Below are 18,092 nucleotides of genomic sequence, written 5' to 3' on the forward strand. Positions count from 1 at the left end.
TGATATTTCATGGTGTTCAGGAGGTAGTCTCGTGGGGAAAAGTGAGGTCTTTACACCAAATACCTCTTATTCCTCCAAGCATGTGCGTATACACACACATACACACGAAAGCAGGCACAGCATACAATGCATTTATACTCCTTACTTTCTTCCACTAAAAGAAATTCAAAGTAAGAAAGGGGAGGGCAGGTGCTTCTCAAATGTTAGTGGCTATACATATCACTTGGGCTCTTGTGAAACTGCAGATTCAGATTCAGTTAATCTGTAGAGGGGCTCATGATTCTACATTTCTAACAAGCTCCCATGTGATGCAATGCTGCTCCATGGACCACATGATGACTTAGCCAGGGTTCACCTTAGACCTCATACAGAGCTATTCATAAGACAGAGGGGTTGGCTACTTGAAGATGCTAAAGAAGGAAATGAAGTAAATTTCTAAAACTATGCTGTGCCTAAGAGAAGGTAACATACCTCTTCCTTAGCTAGAGGTGATTCCATTTGCTATACAGTATCCTTTTTAGCTCTTTACCCAGAGAGAACTTTATTAACAGGCAGTTTTATGCTTTTCTGATCCAATAATAATTTTACATTATGATAATATGTACTGAGGCTGGATACTGGAATTCCTTTGGTATCTATCACCAAAGAAAGATTAAATTATAGTCCATGTAGTTTTAGTAATGTGAGTTAAATGTTATATTTGGTTCTTTAAACATTGCTAATCTATATATGGCAACACTGTATTATCAGAATTAAATTCTTGAATTATGTCATTTACATACTTACCCTACATTTTTTTTTTTAAAGACAGGTTTTATTTATTTATTCATGAGAGACACACAGAGAGAAGCAGAGACACAGAGGGAGAAGCAGGCTCACTGCAGGAAACCCAATGAGGGACTTGATCCCTGGACCCGGGATCACTCCCTGAGCCAAAGGCAGACACTCAACCATTGAGCCAGCCAGGTGTCTTGCTACCTTTTTCCTTTTTAAGATTTTATTTATTTGAGAGAGAGCATGCATGCACGAGTGGGAGGGAGAGACAGAGGGAGAAGGAAAAGAAGCAGACTCCTCACTGAGCAGGGAACATGGATTTGGGGCTCAATGTTGAACCCTGGGATCATGACTTGAGCCAAAGGCAGATGCTTAACCAACTGGGCCACAGAAGTGCCCCTACCCTACTTTATGTGTAGATCTACCTCATCTACTTACTAGATTAAATAATTTTTAAAAGCAAGACACCTGGCATCTAGCTTATTGCTTTTCACAGTATGGATGCTTAAATGTTGTTTGAAACCTTAATGTCCCAAGATGAAATGGCTTAATCCTTTGTTAGAAGGATGATGAGTGAATTTATATTCTATATTTGTCTGCTTAGTTCTTTTCACCATTTCAGTGCAAAAAAAAAAAAAAATCATGAAGTCCTAAAATAAAAGATAATATTCTATAAGGTTGATATTTTTGTAAATGACACTATTCTAAAATAATCTCAGGAAATCATTGAAGAGACATTTCAAGTGCTGTTACAGAAAGCTAATCTCTATTAGTTTTTTTTTTTTATAGAAACATATTCCTTGACAGAAACAAGTTATATTTTAACAAAATTACCATAATCTTTTCTTCATATGTGTAATATAAATAATTCACAACTAAATATATCAGAGTTACACTAAAACATGGACTATTAAGAAAAACTCTATTAAAAAAAGAAAAACTCTATTTTAGCTATAACTATAAGATTTACAAAGACCAAAATATGAATTTACCATACTTCTCACCCCCCCTTTTTAAAAATATTTAATTTATTTATTCATGAGAGACAGAGAGAGAGAGAGAGAGAGAGAGAGAGAGGCAGAGACACAGGCAGAGGGAGAAGCAGGCTCCATGCAGGGAGCCTGACGTAGAACTCGATCCCGGGATTCCAGGATCATGCCCTGGGCCGAAGGCAGGCGCTCAACCGCTAAGCCACCCAGGCGTCCCTACCATACTTCCTGAATTAAAAGTCAATTCCTCTTTCATGGAGATAAGATTCCACTCATTTATTCATTCAACAAAGATTACTGAGTGTCATGTCTAACTGTGGGGACTGGGAACACAGCAGTAAGCAAGACCGGGTTCTGTCTTTAGACAGTATATTTCTTTGACAGAGATGCACATACAGGTGTACACACTCATACACAGACACAATATGTACACTTTGACCTCTGAGGTGAGAGCTAAAAGTGTTAAACTTTCATATATATACTCAGGGTAATTTGGGAGATTAATGAATCTTCAAAGAATTAGCCAATGTAAGACTTTGTTTTCTTCTAAATTGTGCTAAAATTACATAGCTACTAAATGTTCTATAGCAAGAGTTCATTTTGCACTTAATACTTGTCACTAGCAGAAAACTGCCTTCAAATACTACAGCTTTAAAAAAAAAATCCCCTTTTCAATGAGGAAACAATTGACAAAAAGGGCTGTCTGAACTACAGAAAAGTATTCTGTGATACTCGTGACTGCTAAGAAACTTGAAAGTTAAAATCCTACCACATCTCACAAAATTCTCTATTTTCTATAGCAAATCCTTTACTACTGAAATCACTATGCAAAATGCTGCCACTCATTAAAATGAAACAAGTACATCTTAGAAATTCAGAGATAAAATTCAGGACAAAAACTGATAGAAGCCAACACATTTAAATTAGTTTGAAAATGGGGACATTTCTATAAAAGAATTTATCTTTTGACTTCATGAAAATCTTTAGGGAATTTTTAGTTTTCATTGTAAATTGCTGGGACAAATCCATTTGGTTTGTGAATAAAATGAAATATAAAGCTATAAAACATTGTTTACGTGATGGTTCAGTGAGACACTTAGTATTATTTATCTCATTAAGATATTTTCCAGAAGGAAAAAGCATTTGAATTTCAGTTGTAAATTCATGAAATCGGGTATAAACTTAAGTGTAAGAAATCTCAAAAATATTTTATTGTTCCTTAGGTCTTATGTCTTTTCACTCATAAATAGTATTTGTCAGTATAATGCTTACTCCAACAAAATATTTAAAAGACAAGAATAAAATATGGACAGTGGAGTAATCTTAAGAACAATAAAATATCAGTTTGATTGAGTTTTAAGTCTCTCAATAATAGTCTGATGCAACTGTTTAGAATAAACAATCACAGGAAATCTGGTGACACTGCATTGTCCTTGAACTAAAATTCTTTGAACTAAAGATGTTAGCTATACAGGAGATAGTGAGGCAGAATAATGGTGCCTCTCTACTCATTTCTCTAGGTATTGTACCATATACCAAATCCTGATTAGAAAAACTTCAGTGGTGTTTTAAAAACCGACAACTAAATTCATAGACTTGTTAAAAATTTTAAAACAACCTACTGCTTTTTTCAGTTAAGATAAATAGGAATTGCTGTTCCATTCAACTATCATTTTTTAAGTCACAAGCTCTATTGGCTTGGAATGATTTGGTTTGATTGCTCAAGTTGAGATTCTTTTTAATTTTAACAACCAGTCCTAATCTGTTCATATCCAAAAGAACAGTAAAGTTTAGAAGGTCTAATTTGAGCAAAATGCAGCACTGGAAATACTGAGGTCTACAGTTTATGCCAGTGCTGAGCTGGTTGAAATAATGGGAAAATTGGAATGTAACCCTGCTCCTGAAGTCCAGCTAATAACTTTTGCCTGTGAAGAGCAGCAAATTAAGTTAAATCTTGTAGGAAAATGCCATATGACAGACTAGCATAAAATTATGGAAAATCTTGAAGATGTCCAGATCCCAATTCCTTATGGGTTTTTGAAAAGGTAAAAATCCTCCTTTATGGTCTTTCAATAAATTAAGCATCTGATGTGAATGAAGCACATTTTACAAAAAAGGCATAGGTAAAAATATAATTTTCTGGGTATTAATTTTACTAAACCTGAAAACCTGTAGATTTTTACGATTCATAGGTTTCAAATCAGAGGGCATGTGTAAGTTTAAATCATTGCTCTCGAGCTACAGACGAGACGAGACAGGATGCTCACCACGGCCCTTTCCCAGGCTAATGTCCTCACACTTATGTTCCTTTTCCAGGGCTAGAGGCATCCAGCCTGATGAAATACTCTAAATCGAATCCTGCTTTCAGCAAAGACAATTCAAGGCCAGTAACGACTGTCCTCCTATCTCCCCACTTCCATCCTTGCCATTCACTTCTTTGCAGGCACACTTCTAATAGCACACTCTGTAGAGGGCATTAACCCCTGGGTAAATGAGTTTTCATTATAAACATCTCTTTTCAAGATTTATTGATGCTGAACTTTCCACACGTAGTGTCTATACACAGGTGAGGGTTTTGTTTAAAATAAAGCATTACTGACTTAATGAGTGAGGAATACAGAAATACATTTCTTTTTTGGTATTGTTTCATCACTTACTCTGTGGATTATGTGAAGCAACTCAAGTTGAAATTTTCCACATACCTTGTTTTTCCTAAGAAAAGCTCTCCCACAGAATTTTGTAAAAATGAAATAAAAAAGTTTAAAATGATCAAGTTTTATTTTTATCCTACATAATGAAAAGTTTCCATTACAGTGATAGCATTATAATTTCTATGATTACTGTGGTTTTGTAATGTTTTGGCAAAACTACAATGATTATGGAAATAATTATTGACAGCATTAAAATAAGTTGACCATTTGAAAGCTGTAATTCCAGGCAAATGCATTGTGAGGGAAAAACAGTGCTGTTGCTTTTTATTTGACAAATTCTCAGTGCATACTCTACAATCACCACTTGCACATGGCAACCACACATTTATTTTGTACCATCAAGAAACAAAACAGCTTTGTAAGATATTCTAACACAATCTATGTATGCATGAGCTATAAAAATATTAATACACCAAGTATATCCACTAATTTAAGAAGTGAAGTTTATAGGCAATACTTCTTATACAAGAAAATGACTTTTAATCATTAAAAAAAAAATTCAGCTTTCTCATAAATGTTTCTTTTCTTCCTAACATTGTTTTAAAAATGACTATACAACCAGCATAATATCTGGATAAACTGAAATTAGGCCTGAGAGAACATAACTTTCCTAAGTGATTTAAAATAACTTAAATGAAATCCCAACAACAGAGCTTTTAATTAAAACAATTTGTCAATCACCTACTGGGTTCAATGGGTTTTGACTATTATTACTGTTTGTTTCTTAAAAGCTTTTGTCTCTAACAGAAGAGCTAATAAACGTTATTTAACCAAAATCTAATAATAGTTCCAATTTTTAAAATGTACATTTCTATACTGTAAACATATATAAAATTTTATTACTAGGGAAACAAAAACCAAAGCAAGCTATTATTGTGTCTATTGATTTAGGTGCAACCCAGGTACATCTGTTTCAATCAAGTCTCTGCAGATTCACCATCAGATCTATCTTGACTAAATTCCAATTACTACATTCCAAAAGAAAATTATATTGTTGGCTTAGCTATTTTGGGTGGAATGAGAGCATATTTAAGCAGCCGCCTTCTCCAAAAGGAGAAAAAAAAAATTTTCTCATGACAGCAAATCTAACAGTAATGAGAAATCCCATTTTCTTAAAGATTTTATTTATTTATTTGAGAGAGAGGAGAAGTGAGCAAGCGTGGGGCGGGGGTGGGGGAGCAGGGAGAGAGGGAGACGCAGGCTCCTTGCTCAGGGAGCCCAAAGTGGGGCTTGATCCCAGAACCTGAAATCATGACCTGAGCTGAAGGCAGACACTTAACCAACTGAGTTACCCAGGCACCCCGAGAAATCCCATTTTCAATGGGTTACACTGCATAGTGTGTTACATATTTTATTTTTTACTCTAATGTCTATAATATTTAATATTAGAACTTTATAAAATGGCAATTAAAATGCCAACGTTCATTAAAGTGGTCACTAGTCACATGAGGCTACTGAAACTTAATTAAAATTACATAAAATAAAATTTCAGTTTCTCAGTCACACTAGCCACAGCATAAGTACTCAAGACCCACATGTGGTCAAGAGCTACTGTATTAGATAGCTCTAAGAGAGAGTTTTTTCATCATGTGGAAAGTTCTATTAGACAGCCCTGAATCAAAAGATTATCCATTTCTCAGACATAAGCTTTTGGCCAATCCAAAAATGCTTTTTTTTTTTACTGGTTCTATGCATTCCACGGTAATAAAAACTAACTGGACTTAATGTCAGCTGTAATGTGCAGAAATAAAATGTCGAATGATTTATGTTAAATAACTGGTATACCTATATCATGAGATATCCTTAAATTGTTATGTCTACGTGTATACCCACATTATTATCTTGGGAACACAAACTGACACAAGTTGTATGGCTGCTTGTAAGGAAAGATCATATTTTAGCAGAGCATAAAAAGGAAAGGCTGGTCCCTTAATGCATATTCCTGTCAGAGGGAAATTTGGAATGAAAAGAAATGGCAGGGAAATAAATCCCCAGAGCAGTAACTCAAAAATGCATCAAGTTACTTGAAGTTTCTCTAAAAATTTCCTTAAAAATAATTATAGAGGGATCCCTGGGTGGCTCAGCGGTTGGGCGTCTGCCTTTAACTCAGGGCGTGATCCTGGAGTCCCGGGATCAAGTCCTGCATCAGGTTCCCTGCATGGAGCCTGCTTCTCCCTCTGCCTGTGTCTCTGCTTCTCTCTCTCTCTCTCTCTGTTTCTCATGAATAAATGAATAAAATCTTAAAAAAAGCAATAATTATAGAAAGCCCTAATTCCATTAATATAATAAAGGCACTCAGTCACCTTCTAATTCGTTTTAAACAAACCAAATCACTTAGTATAATGAGCAGTTTGATCAGTATTCTTTATTCATGATGTATATACAACTCTAACTGCATAATCTATGTTTGGTCACTTATTTGATTAAACAGCACTTTGGTATTTCAAGTTAAAAACAAAGTACCATATAGCCCTCTTGGTTAGGAATATGAATTCATTTATGATGGTGTTTCTATTAAAAAAAAGTCAGATATGACATTCTTAGATTTCCAGAACTTCATACAGCATGGTAACCTACCAAAACTCAAAGACTACTTAAAATACTACTTAAAATATTTTGCTTTTTAAAGCGAAATATCTAAAATAAATAAATAAATAAATAAAAATTAAAGTGAAATATCTGAGAACTACAGGACTAAAGTACATTTATATAAGATGCTACAAAAGGCAACAAGAGGCAGTCAGGCAAAGTGGCTAGGACCACAACTCAGGAGCCAGTTAACTTAGGTTTGAATCCCTAACCCACCACTTACAATTATGTGATCTTAGTCAAATTACTTTTCTTTCTGTGCCTGTATTTCCTTTTTTATGAAAAAATGGGGATAAAAATATAAGCCAGAGACACACAACATAAACACAAAAAACACAGCAAAATGTTAACTTCAGTGAGATTATTTAAGTTTGTATCTTGTTCATAGTTTCTACAATGAACATTTAATACTTTTTAAAAAAGATGTATTTATTTTAAAGGGAGGGAGGTTGGTAGGGAGGGAGAGAAGGAAAGAGATCAGGGAGGGGCAGAGGGAGAAAGAAAATCTCAGGCAGATTCCCTGCTGAGCATGGAGCCTGACAATGAAATAAGGCTCAATCTCATGACCCTGAGCTGAAACCAAGAGTTGGATGCTTAACTAACTCAGCTATCCAGGCACCCTAAACATTTAATAATTTTTATTTTTTACTTTTTAAAAAGATTTTATTAGAGAACACAAGCAGTGGAAAGGGCAGGGGCAGAGGGAGGGAGAAGCAGACTCCCCACTGAGCAGGGAGCACGGACTCAGGGCTCAATGTCAGGACCCTAGATCATGATTGGAATGGAAGACAGATGCCCAACCTACTAAGCTACCTAGGACTCCCATTTAACACTTTTTAAATCCCCAAAAGTGAAAGTTTTTAATTGAATGCTTGAGCTTGAAATCTATATTATGCGAATTCTTAGTAAGTGAAAGATTCCAAAGTGGTAAACTTAAGCTAATAAATGTTTTTCATAAAAAAAAATAAATAAATAAAATAAAATAAATGTTTTTCATAAACTAGAGATTAATTTCAATTTGTAGCCAATTGTTACATCTCTTTAAAAGAATTTTAAAAAAATGTTTACATCTTCCTAATAAAATGTTCTATATATGTGGGTTCAGTTGTAAAAATAAATATAAGTACTATGTAGGTTAAGTAGGAAAAGGCACATAAAATATGTCCGGAATAAATGACCATGTAAGTCTCCAAAAACAAGTTAAATTAAAATGATTTTTCTAAAATATAAAATTTGTCCAAGTACAGAGTCTCATGTCTCAGATGTCAAAGTAGAGAGAAATGGAAAGATCATAACATGTAAAACAAACTGTAAAACCTTTTATTTTCACATACTACTGATTTATCTAAATAAAGCACTATATAATATGGGTAAAAAAATGAATTTAAATAAAAAGAATTTAAAATAGACTCAGGTTTTGACAAGAAGGCAAACTATTAAATAGGCATTTAAAAAGGTCTAAAGAGACACAATCACCGCTCCCCCTAACTAAACTTAGTTGTTAGAATCAAATCATGTCACATAATGTTTAGTTTCTTGGTCATTGTCAAGCAATGAAAACCAGAACCTAAGGAATGATCGAGAATGCGCTTCTTTATTTTTAGAGAAAAACACTTATCATGAGGATGTATCCTGGTAACTAGCTGGTGTTAATATTAGACACCATAAAATCAATTTTTTCAATTTTTCACGTAGTTTTTTTCCACGTAGTTTGTTAATTGCTCATTTAATATCAACTGAAATTGATAACTCAGATGATATAGTGAACAGAAACAAAACTGTTTTTAAATCTAGTCAATTTCAATGATCCTAGCATGAAGACCTAGTATTAAATTGGAGCATATTATTACCTTCACTTCATATCTTCTAGAGATTCTTTCTTAACATCATTTATAAAAGCTGATAAAGGATATTTGCTTTTCTTCATTTATTCATTCAGTAAGTATTTTCTGAGTGCCTACTTAATGTGTCAGATGCTATGCTGAGGTAAATAAGACAACATGGAGTTCCCCCATGGAGTCAAGTTAGAGAAAGATATTAAACAAAAAAATCACACATATATTAAATTACATTAGAATAAATACAGTAAATGAAAAGGAAAGTGTAAAAAGAGACCCTAAAAAGGGGGCCTAACCCAGTTCATGGGATTATAGGAAGGACTTCTGTAGGAAGTTACATGTAAATGCTTCACCATCTGTACATCCAGGACATCTATCCAAAGATCTAGCACATAGCATAAACTCAAAAGTTTGTGCAGCTGAATTAAATATTGTTTTTTTTTTTTAAAGATTTTATTTATTTATTCATGAGAGACACACAGAGAGGCAGGGGGAGAAGCAGGCTCCCTGTGGGGAGCCCAATACAGGACTCAATCCCAGGACCCTGGGATCATGACAGACCCAAAGGCAGATGCTCAACCAATGAGCCTCCCAGGTGCCCCTAAATAACAGTTTTAGTGGAATTTCTTCAATGTGTGTCTAAGAGCCTATGATAGTGTCTTGTACAGAAGAGGTAGCTAAAATGTATTTGTTGAAAAAAATAAATTAATGATGTAGTTTGCCTCTGTGGAAAGAATAGGCTTTGGAATCAGACATAGGTCCAAACACAGCCTATCTTACAAACCAGATGACCCATGCCTTACTTCAAAATAGGAATGATAGATCTATCTCATAGTCCTGTGGAGAGAATTAAATACAGTACGTGTAAACTACTCAGTACAGTGTCAGGCAATTGGAAAGTACCCAACAAATAGTCACTATGATAAATGGTCACTAAAAATTGTATTATTTTGCTCATCATCTGCAGATATAGTAAAGGAGAATCTTGATAATACAAATCAGTAAAGTCAAAAAGATTCAAACAGAATATCCTAAAGACTTCGGTGTGGGAAGAGTCTGAAGATGCAATAACAAAAGAGTCAAGGATTAGATTGCTGGACATCTAACAATCTTGGGAAGGCTTATAGTTTCACAAACCTATGTGGCCAAAGAGCCAATAAAGAGATACAAATATTCAGAGCACAAAGGGTAGTATTTGTGGTTCTCTTTTAGATCTATAGTATAAATTCTGTAAATGTTCCCAAGACCCCCTTGTAGAAGTACTGTTCTATGCACTAGGGATGCAGTGATGAACAAGATGCAGCCCTTGCTCCTGAGTAGCTAAATATAGTGGTAATGACAGAGTAACACAGCAGGTGCTACGGCAGAAGATGGCTGGGTACTTAGTCTGGTCTCAAAGTTTACGTAAGGATTCTTAAAGGTGGTGGTATTTGAACTAAAGTCTAAAGAATGAGTTCATTATTTCAGAGCATGAGGGGAGGGAAATACTGTTTTAGACGAAATAATAGCAGAAAAAAGACAAGGAAAAATTAAATTGTGTACAAAGGGTGACAGCCTTAAACAGGTGGTATTGCTAGCCTAGTGAAGTGTGGAGAACTTAATTAAGCTTCAGAGACAGAGAGGAGCCAGGTCATGGAGACCCTGGTAGGAAGATAAGGAAACCTGGAAAAAATCAGATGGGAGATAGTATGTCAAAACTGAGCACTTTTCTGGACCTCAGACAGAGGAAATTGTGTAGAGGATAGCAAAAAGTGTTTGCTATTTTGTTTTTCTATTTGGGTCAAGACTGTTAATTGTCCAGAATCGGTGACTTCATTAGATGATACTCTCAAGCTTAGTGAAACAATTCAGAAAATGGGAGAATCACTTTGTTTTCAGTAATGATAATTTATCATTCCAAGAGACTACAATCAATCCAAGTAATGTCATCTCAAACAAAAAATCTAGACACAATTATAGACACCTGTGAACATCCTTACATGGCCATAGCAAGGTTTTAAAACTTTAGAGACTTTTGGTTGTAATACCTACATCTAGAATTTATTTGCAGGTGGAAGATGGAAGGAGTATCCAAGGAATTAAAAAAAGTTCACTATTCCCACACTCGAGGATTTTCTCATTTGGTTAAAGAAACAGGGGGTACTAAACTAAGCTTAGAAAACCAGAAAAATAGGGTAGGCATGGTGGCTCAGTGGTTTAGTGCCACCTTCAGCCCAGGGTGTGATCCTGGAGACCTGGGATCGAGTCCCATGTTGGGCTACCTGCATGGAGCCTGCTTCTCCCTCTGCCTCTCTCTCTCTCTCTCTCTGTGTCTCTCATGAATAAATAAAATCTTAAAAAAATAAAAAATAAAAAATAAAAAAAGGAAAACCAGAAAAATAAAAACAAAGACAGGAAAGAGAAAAGACTTACGGAGACCACACTATTGGGAAAGCCTCTATTTCTTCCTGCGTGTACTCATCTAGACGTCTTGGTACTTTTCGTGGTTGAGGAAGCTCTTCCACTAAATTCTTACGAATATCTTCTGGTATATCCTACGTTAAATAAAATTCAGATTTAATTTTCTTAAAATATGTTCCTTAGAAATAAAGTAGTAATACTTAGCGAATATTAAAAAATAACAAACTAAAGAATAAAGAATGAGGAAAACAATATAATCTTTAAAAGTCCGTAAAAATCCCTGAAAAGTACATTAATGATAAAAGTAATCTCATTATAATACTATAACTTATAATCTTGACAAACCTATTTCTCATGATAAATCAGACATCTTCAGTTCTGAGGACTATTGAGTCACTAAGTTCTAACTATTTTTTTCTTAACTGTTTAATTTATTCCTGGCCTTTCAAATACAGAAAGGAACTGCCTTGGCTGATTCTCATGACTTTTCATCTGATTGAGTGAATGTACTGGGTCTATGGCTTCCTGTGACACAACCTTTCAATTCATACTCCATGTTGTTGCCAGAAAAAACTCTGGAAAATGAAAATATGTTGCTTCTTTGAGTCATTTAGCCAACATTTACTGAACTTCTATGAACCAGAAATTGTGCTAGATTCACAGAATATAAAAGGAAATAAAAAGATGATAGGCTCTAAAGGATTACAATTTTAAAAATGTCACTGCTCAAACCAGTGTCCTGCCTCCTAGACGACTTCTGTGCCTCCATCTCTTCACACACACACCCATCCATGGCTTCTGAATTATCAGCCTCCTTGCTTTTCATGCACTGTTCCACACTGAAATCCTGGTGCCTTTATTAATGGTATTCCCTCTGCCCATAATGACTTTCCCTAGTTATATATTCAAATATTCAGAAAAATGAAAGAAAAAGCTATTATGCAAAAAAATCTGAATTTGCATAATTAAAAGCAAATTAAAAACTAAAGCATATATTTGAGAGAGATTTTAAAAGAACAGATACTGAACAAAGTAAAGGAAGTGATAAAATGAAGAGCATGAGTAACCAAAAAAATTTACATTTATACTGTGCTTCGCGAATCAGAAATAGGGAAAGGGAACTGTCTTGTGAATTTGGATGGTAAGTTAATTTTGGAGATTACTGAAATAATGGTTGGATATCTATGAAAGTGACCTATGAATATTTCCACAGGGATAGCACATATATTTCCCTCTTTTCATAACAGTATGTTCCCAAACATTAAAAAAAATTATATAGTAAATTATAATTCTTGGAAAAGAACATATCATAATTGGGAATCAAATATCTGGGCAAGGACATGGCATCAATACAGTAATTGTTTTCTATACAATGTCTTAAGGATCAAAATTTTAAAGTAGCTTTAAAGAATCACAGAACTCTATGGAGTTATATAGTTGTTCTAAAACCTAATATGGCAAAATTTTAGTAATGTTTTAAAAATTTTAGTTGGCTTTTTAAAATTATGGTTTGTATAGGGTCACTATTAATATATACAAAATATAATAAATACTATTGACAATGTGTTTCTTCACTGAGAAGCATTTAACATCCCTTCCCTGATGTATTCAATCTGGAACAAGGAGAGGATGCTTGGACATATAAATTACACAGAACTGGAACAAGGAGAGGATGCTTGGACATATAAATATTAAGTTGCTGTAATTTTTTATTTCCTGAAAAAGTCTACTTGCCAGTTTGATATTTATAAAAATTCATGAATATTTCACACTCCTTTGGGAAGCCATTAAAAAAAAATCCCTCTATCATTCACAAAGACAATTTTAAAAGTTGCCAAGTGCTTACACAGCACAGGGTGTGGAACATAGTGGGTTAGTAAATGTTTGCTGACTGAAGAGAATTTTGACTGAAATGAGCTTACAAACTTTCTCCACTATTAGAACAATTTGCTGAAAGAATGGATTAAAAAATAGTGCAAAATGAGAAAAGTTGTTGATTAGGCATTACGCATGAAACCAAGAAGAGAGGAAGTGGCTCCTTTAAACTGAACACAGAGAATGTAACCCAAACATGCTAACAATGTGTTTGTAGAGATTTAAGAGTCCTCTGCATGGAGAGAATAATTAACCTAAAGGGAGAATAAGGAAAAGAATGAGTGCAATAAGCAGGGGGCAGGGTTTTCACCTTTGTCAATTTCTAAAAGAAATTTTAATTTTACAGAAAGGTTGTGAGGATACAGTGAATACTCATCTAACCTTCATGTAAATTCACCAATTGTCAAAATAGGACATGTTTGCCCTCCTTCTTTTCACGTATATACACACACATGTTACAAAGTCATGTTTAGGAAAATTAACATTGATGAAGTACTTTCTTCTGATATGTAAGTGTCTATTCAAATTTCCCGAACTGATAAAATTATCTTCTAAAGTATCTTTTTTTTTTTTTTTTTTAGTATAAGATCCTGTCAAGGATCACATGCTACATTTAGTCATTATGCTGTTACTATGTTGTTTAACATACATAATAAGTTCTTCAGTCTAGTCTCTTAATACAAAGCCCTTTCCCTGCTTTTTGTTCTTCATGAAATTAACACTTTTGAAGAGTCTAAGCCAATTAAGTGGTAGACTGCCCTTTTATTTGGATTTGTAGGACTGTTTCATTCGTCAGGTTAAACATTATTGACATATGCTATTTTGATAGTTTAGGTGGAGTCTTCAGTTCTTCATTCATAGCAGGAGGCACATGATGTCAGTCTTCCCATATAGATATGTTTGATCTCCTGGTTATGTTGGTGTCCACCAGGTATCTTCAACATAAAAAAGTATCTAATCTCCTTTCAAACAGTAAGTATTGTGTAGCATGATGTTTTGAAATTGTATGACTATCTTGTTCTATAATAATCTTTTACCCAGTGACCATAGAATATGCTGATAATGGTGGCTTTTCTAATTCAGTATTATTTCTACATTTTTTAGGGGACATTCTTTTCTAAGGAAAAGCTTTTTCTTCTCTAGAAAGGAAAGGGAACTTATAACAAGATAAAAATAATTTTTGGACTATCATCATGGGCTCACAGATTTTTGTCTTCTATTCAATGTAACCCATTATTATTACCATTAATTTTAAGGCTCACACAGTCCCATATTTGGTCATTTGGCACCAATTCAAAATGCCTTCCATGTTCTTTTGATATTTCTCCATCCATTTTTGAACACTGCCTTACTTCTGTTACTTATTATTTTACCAATATGAACAATGCAGAAATAATAAATATGTGCATGCATATACTCCATAGTAACTTTGTTTTATCTCTACTCTAGACCTAGAATCAACCATTTCTCCAATGAAAACCAGGTTCCTTTTAATAAGGAATAGCACTTAGAAAACAAGATCTGGGCACTAGTTGTGCTTACTTCTATTAATGCTGTCATTTAATTTTTATTTATTTATTTAAAAAAAGATTTTATTCATTTATTTTTAGAGAACAAGGGAAAGGGAGTGTGCAGAAGCAAGGGGAGAGGAAGAGAATATCAAGCAGACTCCAAGCTGAGCATGGAGCCTGACCTGGGGCTGGATCTCACAACCCTGAGATCATGACCTGACCTGAAATCAAGAGTTGGACACTCAAAAAAAAGAGTTGGACACTCAACTGATTAAGCCACCCATGTGTCCCTTATATAAAATCTTAATATGATAACAAAGTTGAAGTAAAAAAAAATAATCTAAAAGGCATTCTCCAAAAACCTTATTCTCTTCCCTATTTCTCCTATCTCTTTGTTCCCATGCTTTAGTAAGTAGCCAACTTCATTTTCTCATTTATTCTTCCTGAGTTTCTTTATGCAGAAAAAGCAAATACAGTATGTATGTGTAATCATATATATGTATATATGAATACAAAAGGTAGTTTGCCATCTGTATTTTTTCACTTTTTTTTTTTTTTCACTTACCAAGGTATCTTGGAAAGCATTATTTATGTGACTTTCTAAGTCACAAGAATATTTGGCATTCTTTTTTTGTAATTATATAGTACTCAACTGAATGGATATTATATAGTTTATCCAATTACCTATAAGTAAATTCTTATTTCTATTATTTTACTATTATAAATACTGTGGAAACAAGAATCTTGTGTATCTTCAGAGTAAACAGATTGCTGAATCAACCACAAATCTCCTTATGTATGTATTATATGTAATGTTACCTAATTCTCAGATCCCTTATTGGTTGCACCATTTTGTACTCTTTTTTTTAAAATATGATTTTTAGAGCTGAGTGTATTTTTTTAAAGATTTTATTTATTCATGAGAGACACAGAGAGAGAGAGAGAGACAGAGACACAGGCAGAGGGAGAAGCAGGCTCCATGCAAGGAGCCTGATGTGGGACTCGATCCTAGGCTGCCAGGATCACACCCTGGGCTGAAGGCGGTGCTAAACCGCTGAGCCACCCAGGCTGCCCCCATTTTGTACTCTTATCAGCAATCTATGAGTGTCTATTTCCCCACGGCCTGGGTAACAAAATGTGCTAGGAAGTTTTTATTTAATAACAATCCATTTTTGGGAAAATGGGCCCATTAATTTTACAGTCTGAAATTATTCCAGTAATTTGTTGTTGAACTGAACTACTATGTATTACTTAAAACCTCCACATTCAAACCTGACTGCCTTATAACTAAGATTATATATCTATATATAATCATTTTGTGTCTTTAAGAAATTAGTGTCTAAAAAAATGGGACGGTACAATCAGAAATAGAAGTTTTAATATTGTGATTTCATGAAGGTCATTTATTCTTAGATGATGACACTGCTTCCATGCTTGTTACCTCAGAAGTTAAAGTAAATACTGGAAAATTCTACTGATTCATGCAAAGCAAAGGTAATACATTAACCATTTTGATAAAACCATGAATAATTTACTCATGCATTAAGTTAACTAAATAGAGCACACAGTGGCTTAAATGGTTGCTATAACTTGATAATCTGGAATTAATTTCTACATTTTTCCTCTAGTAGGAACTGTAAGGACAACAACAATCACAACCATTGTAATGACAGTAACTGGCACTTACCGTCAGGCCTGTTCTAAGCACTCTACAAATGTTATCTCATTGAACCCCTACCATAATCTCATAAAGTAGGTACCATTATTTCCATTTTACAGATGAGAAAACAGATAATATGTAACCACCCATGGCCATATAGTCAGTAAATGGTGGAGCATGAATTCTAATCCAGATAGTCTGATTCCACAGCCTGGATTTAACCATTTTATTATAGAACCTCTACTATTTTATTATATTATACTAAAGAGAAAGCTGTACTTAAAATAGTTTAACAGTAATAAATAAAAATGTTTATTTTTTCAAGTACTTTTTTAGCTGAATAAATTTTGAGTAAGAACAAGTATTCTAAAGTTAAGGAAAATAATTAGCAACCAAAACTAAGTTATTAATCCATGATTAATATAAGTTTTGCCACTAGTCATATAAAATGTAAATGAAATTCATACTTTTTATAGCTGATGAAATAAGCAATGAATACCCTCAATTTAACAGGGGCTCTGGCCATGTTCCTTGTTGTAGCATCATTACCAATGACCACTGACTTACCTCATCTGGGAAAAGATGCAGTCTCTGCATTAGAGTTCTTCTGTGAAGGTTTTTTGGCAGCATGCCATAAATAGCTAGTTTCACAATCTGAAAAACAGATATATGTAGGACTCAACAAGCAAAATCTGATTTGGGATATTAGAAGGCAAACACATTAGAGACAGTGATGAAAACAAGTGGGCTAAGACTCAACAGAAATGAAAAGAAAGAAATTAGGACCTAAGTAGATACATGGCAGTAACAGCAAAAGAACTGTCATTATTTTGGGCATTACTATTTTCTTTAGTCTCTATTTGGTTTAACCTATTTTTAAAGGAAAAGGACAATAGGAAGAGATTAAAAATAATCTACATATGTGCCAATTTTAGTTAGAATAAAAAGTTCCCTGAGGGAAAATTAACAAGGCAGGAAACAACAAATGTTGGAGAGGATGCGGAGAAAAGGGAACCCTCTTACACTGTTGGTGGGAATGTGAACTGGTGCAGCCACTCTGGAAAACTGTGTGGAGGTTCCTCAAACAGTTAAAAATAGACCTGCCCTACGACCCAGCAATTGCACTGTTGGGGATCTACCCCAAAGATACAAATGCAATGAAACGCCGGGACACCTGCACCCCGATGTTTCTAGCAGCAATGGCCACGATAGCCAAACTGTGGAAGGAGCCTCGGTGTCCAACGAAAGATGAATGGATAAAGAAGATGTGGTTTATGTATACAATGGAATATTACTCAGCTATTAGAAATGACAAATACCCACCATTTGCTTCAACGTGGATGGAACTGGAGGGTATTATGCTGAGTGAAGTAAGTCAGTCGGAGAAGGACAAACATTATATGTTCTCATTCATTTGGGGAATATAAATAATAGTGAAAGGGAAAATAAGGGAAGGGAGAAGAAATGTGTGGGAAATATCAGAAAGGGAGACAGAACGTAAAGACTGCTAACTCTGGGAAACGAACTAGGGGTGGTAGAAGGGGAGGAGGGCGGGGGGTGGGAGTGAATGGGTGACGGGCACTGGGTGTTATTCTGTATGTTAGTAAATTGAACACCAATTAAAAAAAAAAAAAAAAAAAAGTTCCCTGAGCTTGTATAAAAACTTATGGCTCAAATAATGTCACATCCTGAATAAAGCAGAACCCAGGGAGGCCTTAAATCCTGTTTTCTCCAGGTAGGAGATC

The 18,092-nt window shown here is 34.5% G+C and overlaps 1 protein-coding gene across 3 annotated transcripts in view; it reads right to left on the reverse strand.

The window, feature by feature from the left end:
- Positions 1–18,092, reverse strand: part of MRPL13 (mitochondrial ribosomal protein L13) — a 47,479-nt gene that overhangs the window by 3,797 nt on the left and 25,590 nt on the right. For 2 of the 3 annotated variants that reach the window (XM_038555423.1, XM_038555421.1), the window contains exons 5-6: positions 16,915–17,001; positions 11,314–11,435 (exon numbers count right to left, since the gene is read on the reverse strand). In XM_038555423.1, the coding sequence (XP_038411351.1) occupies positions 11,314–11,435; positions 16,915–17,001 (209 nt within the window). Of the gene's footprint in view, positions 1–11,309; positions 11,436–16,914; positions 17,002–18,092 lie in introns of those variants that run through there. The other variant, XM_038555422.1, reaches the window with a different exon arrangement.

Source organism: Canis lupus, chromosome 13 (assembly GCF_011100685.1).
Source record: "Canis lupus familiaris isolate Mischka breed German Shepherd chromosome 13, alternate assembly UU_Cfam_GSD_1.0, whole genome shotgun sequence".
In the NCBI taxonomy this organism is placed as follows: Eukaryota; Metazoa; Chordata; class Mammalia; order Carnivora; family Canidae; genus Canis; species Canis lupus.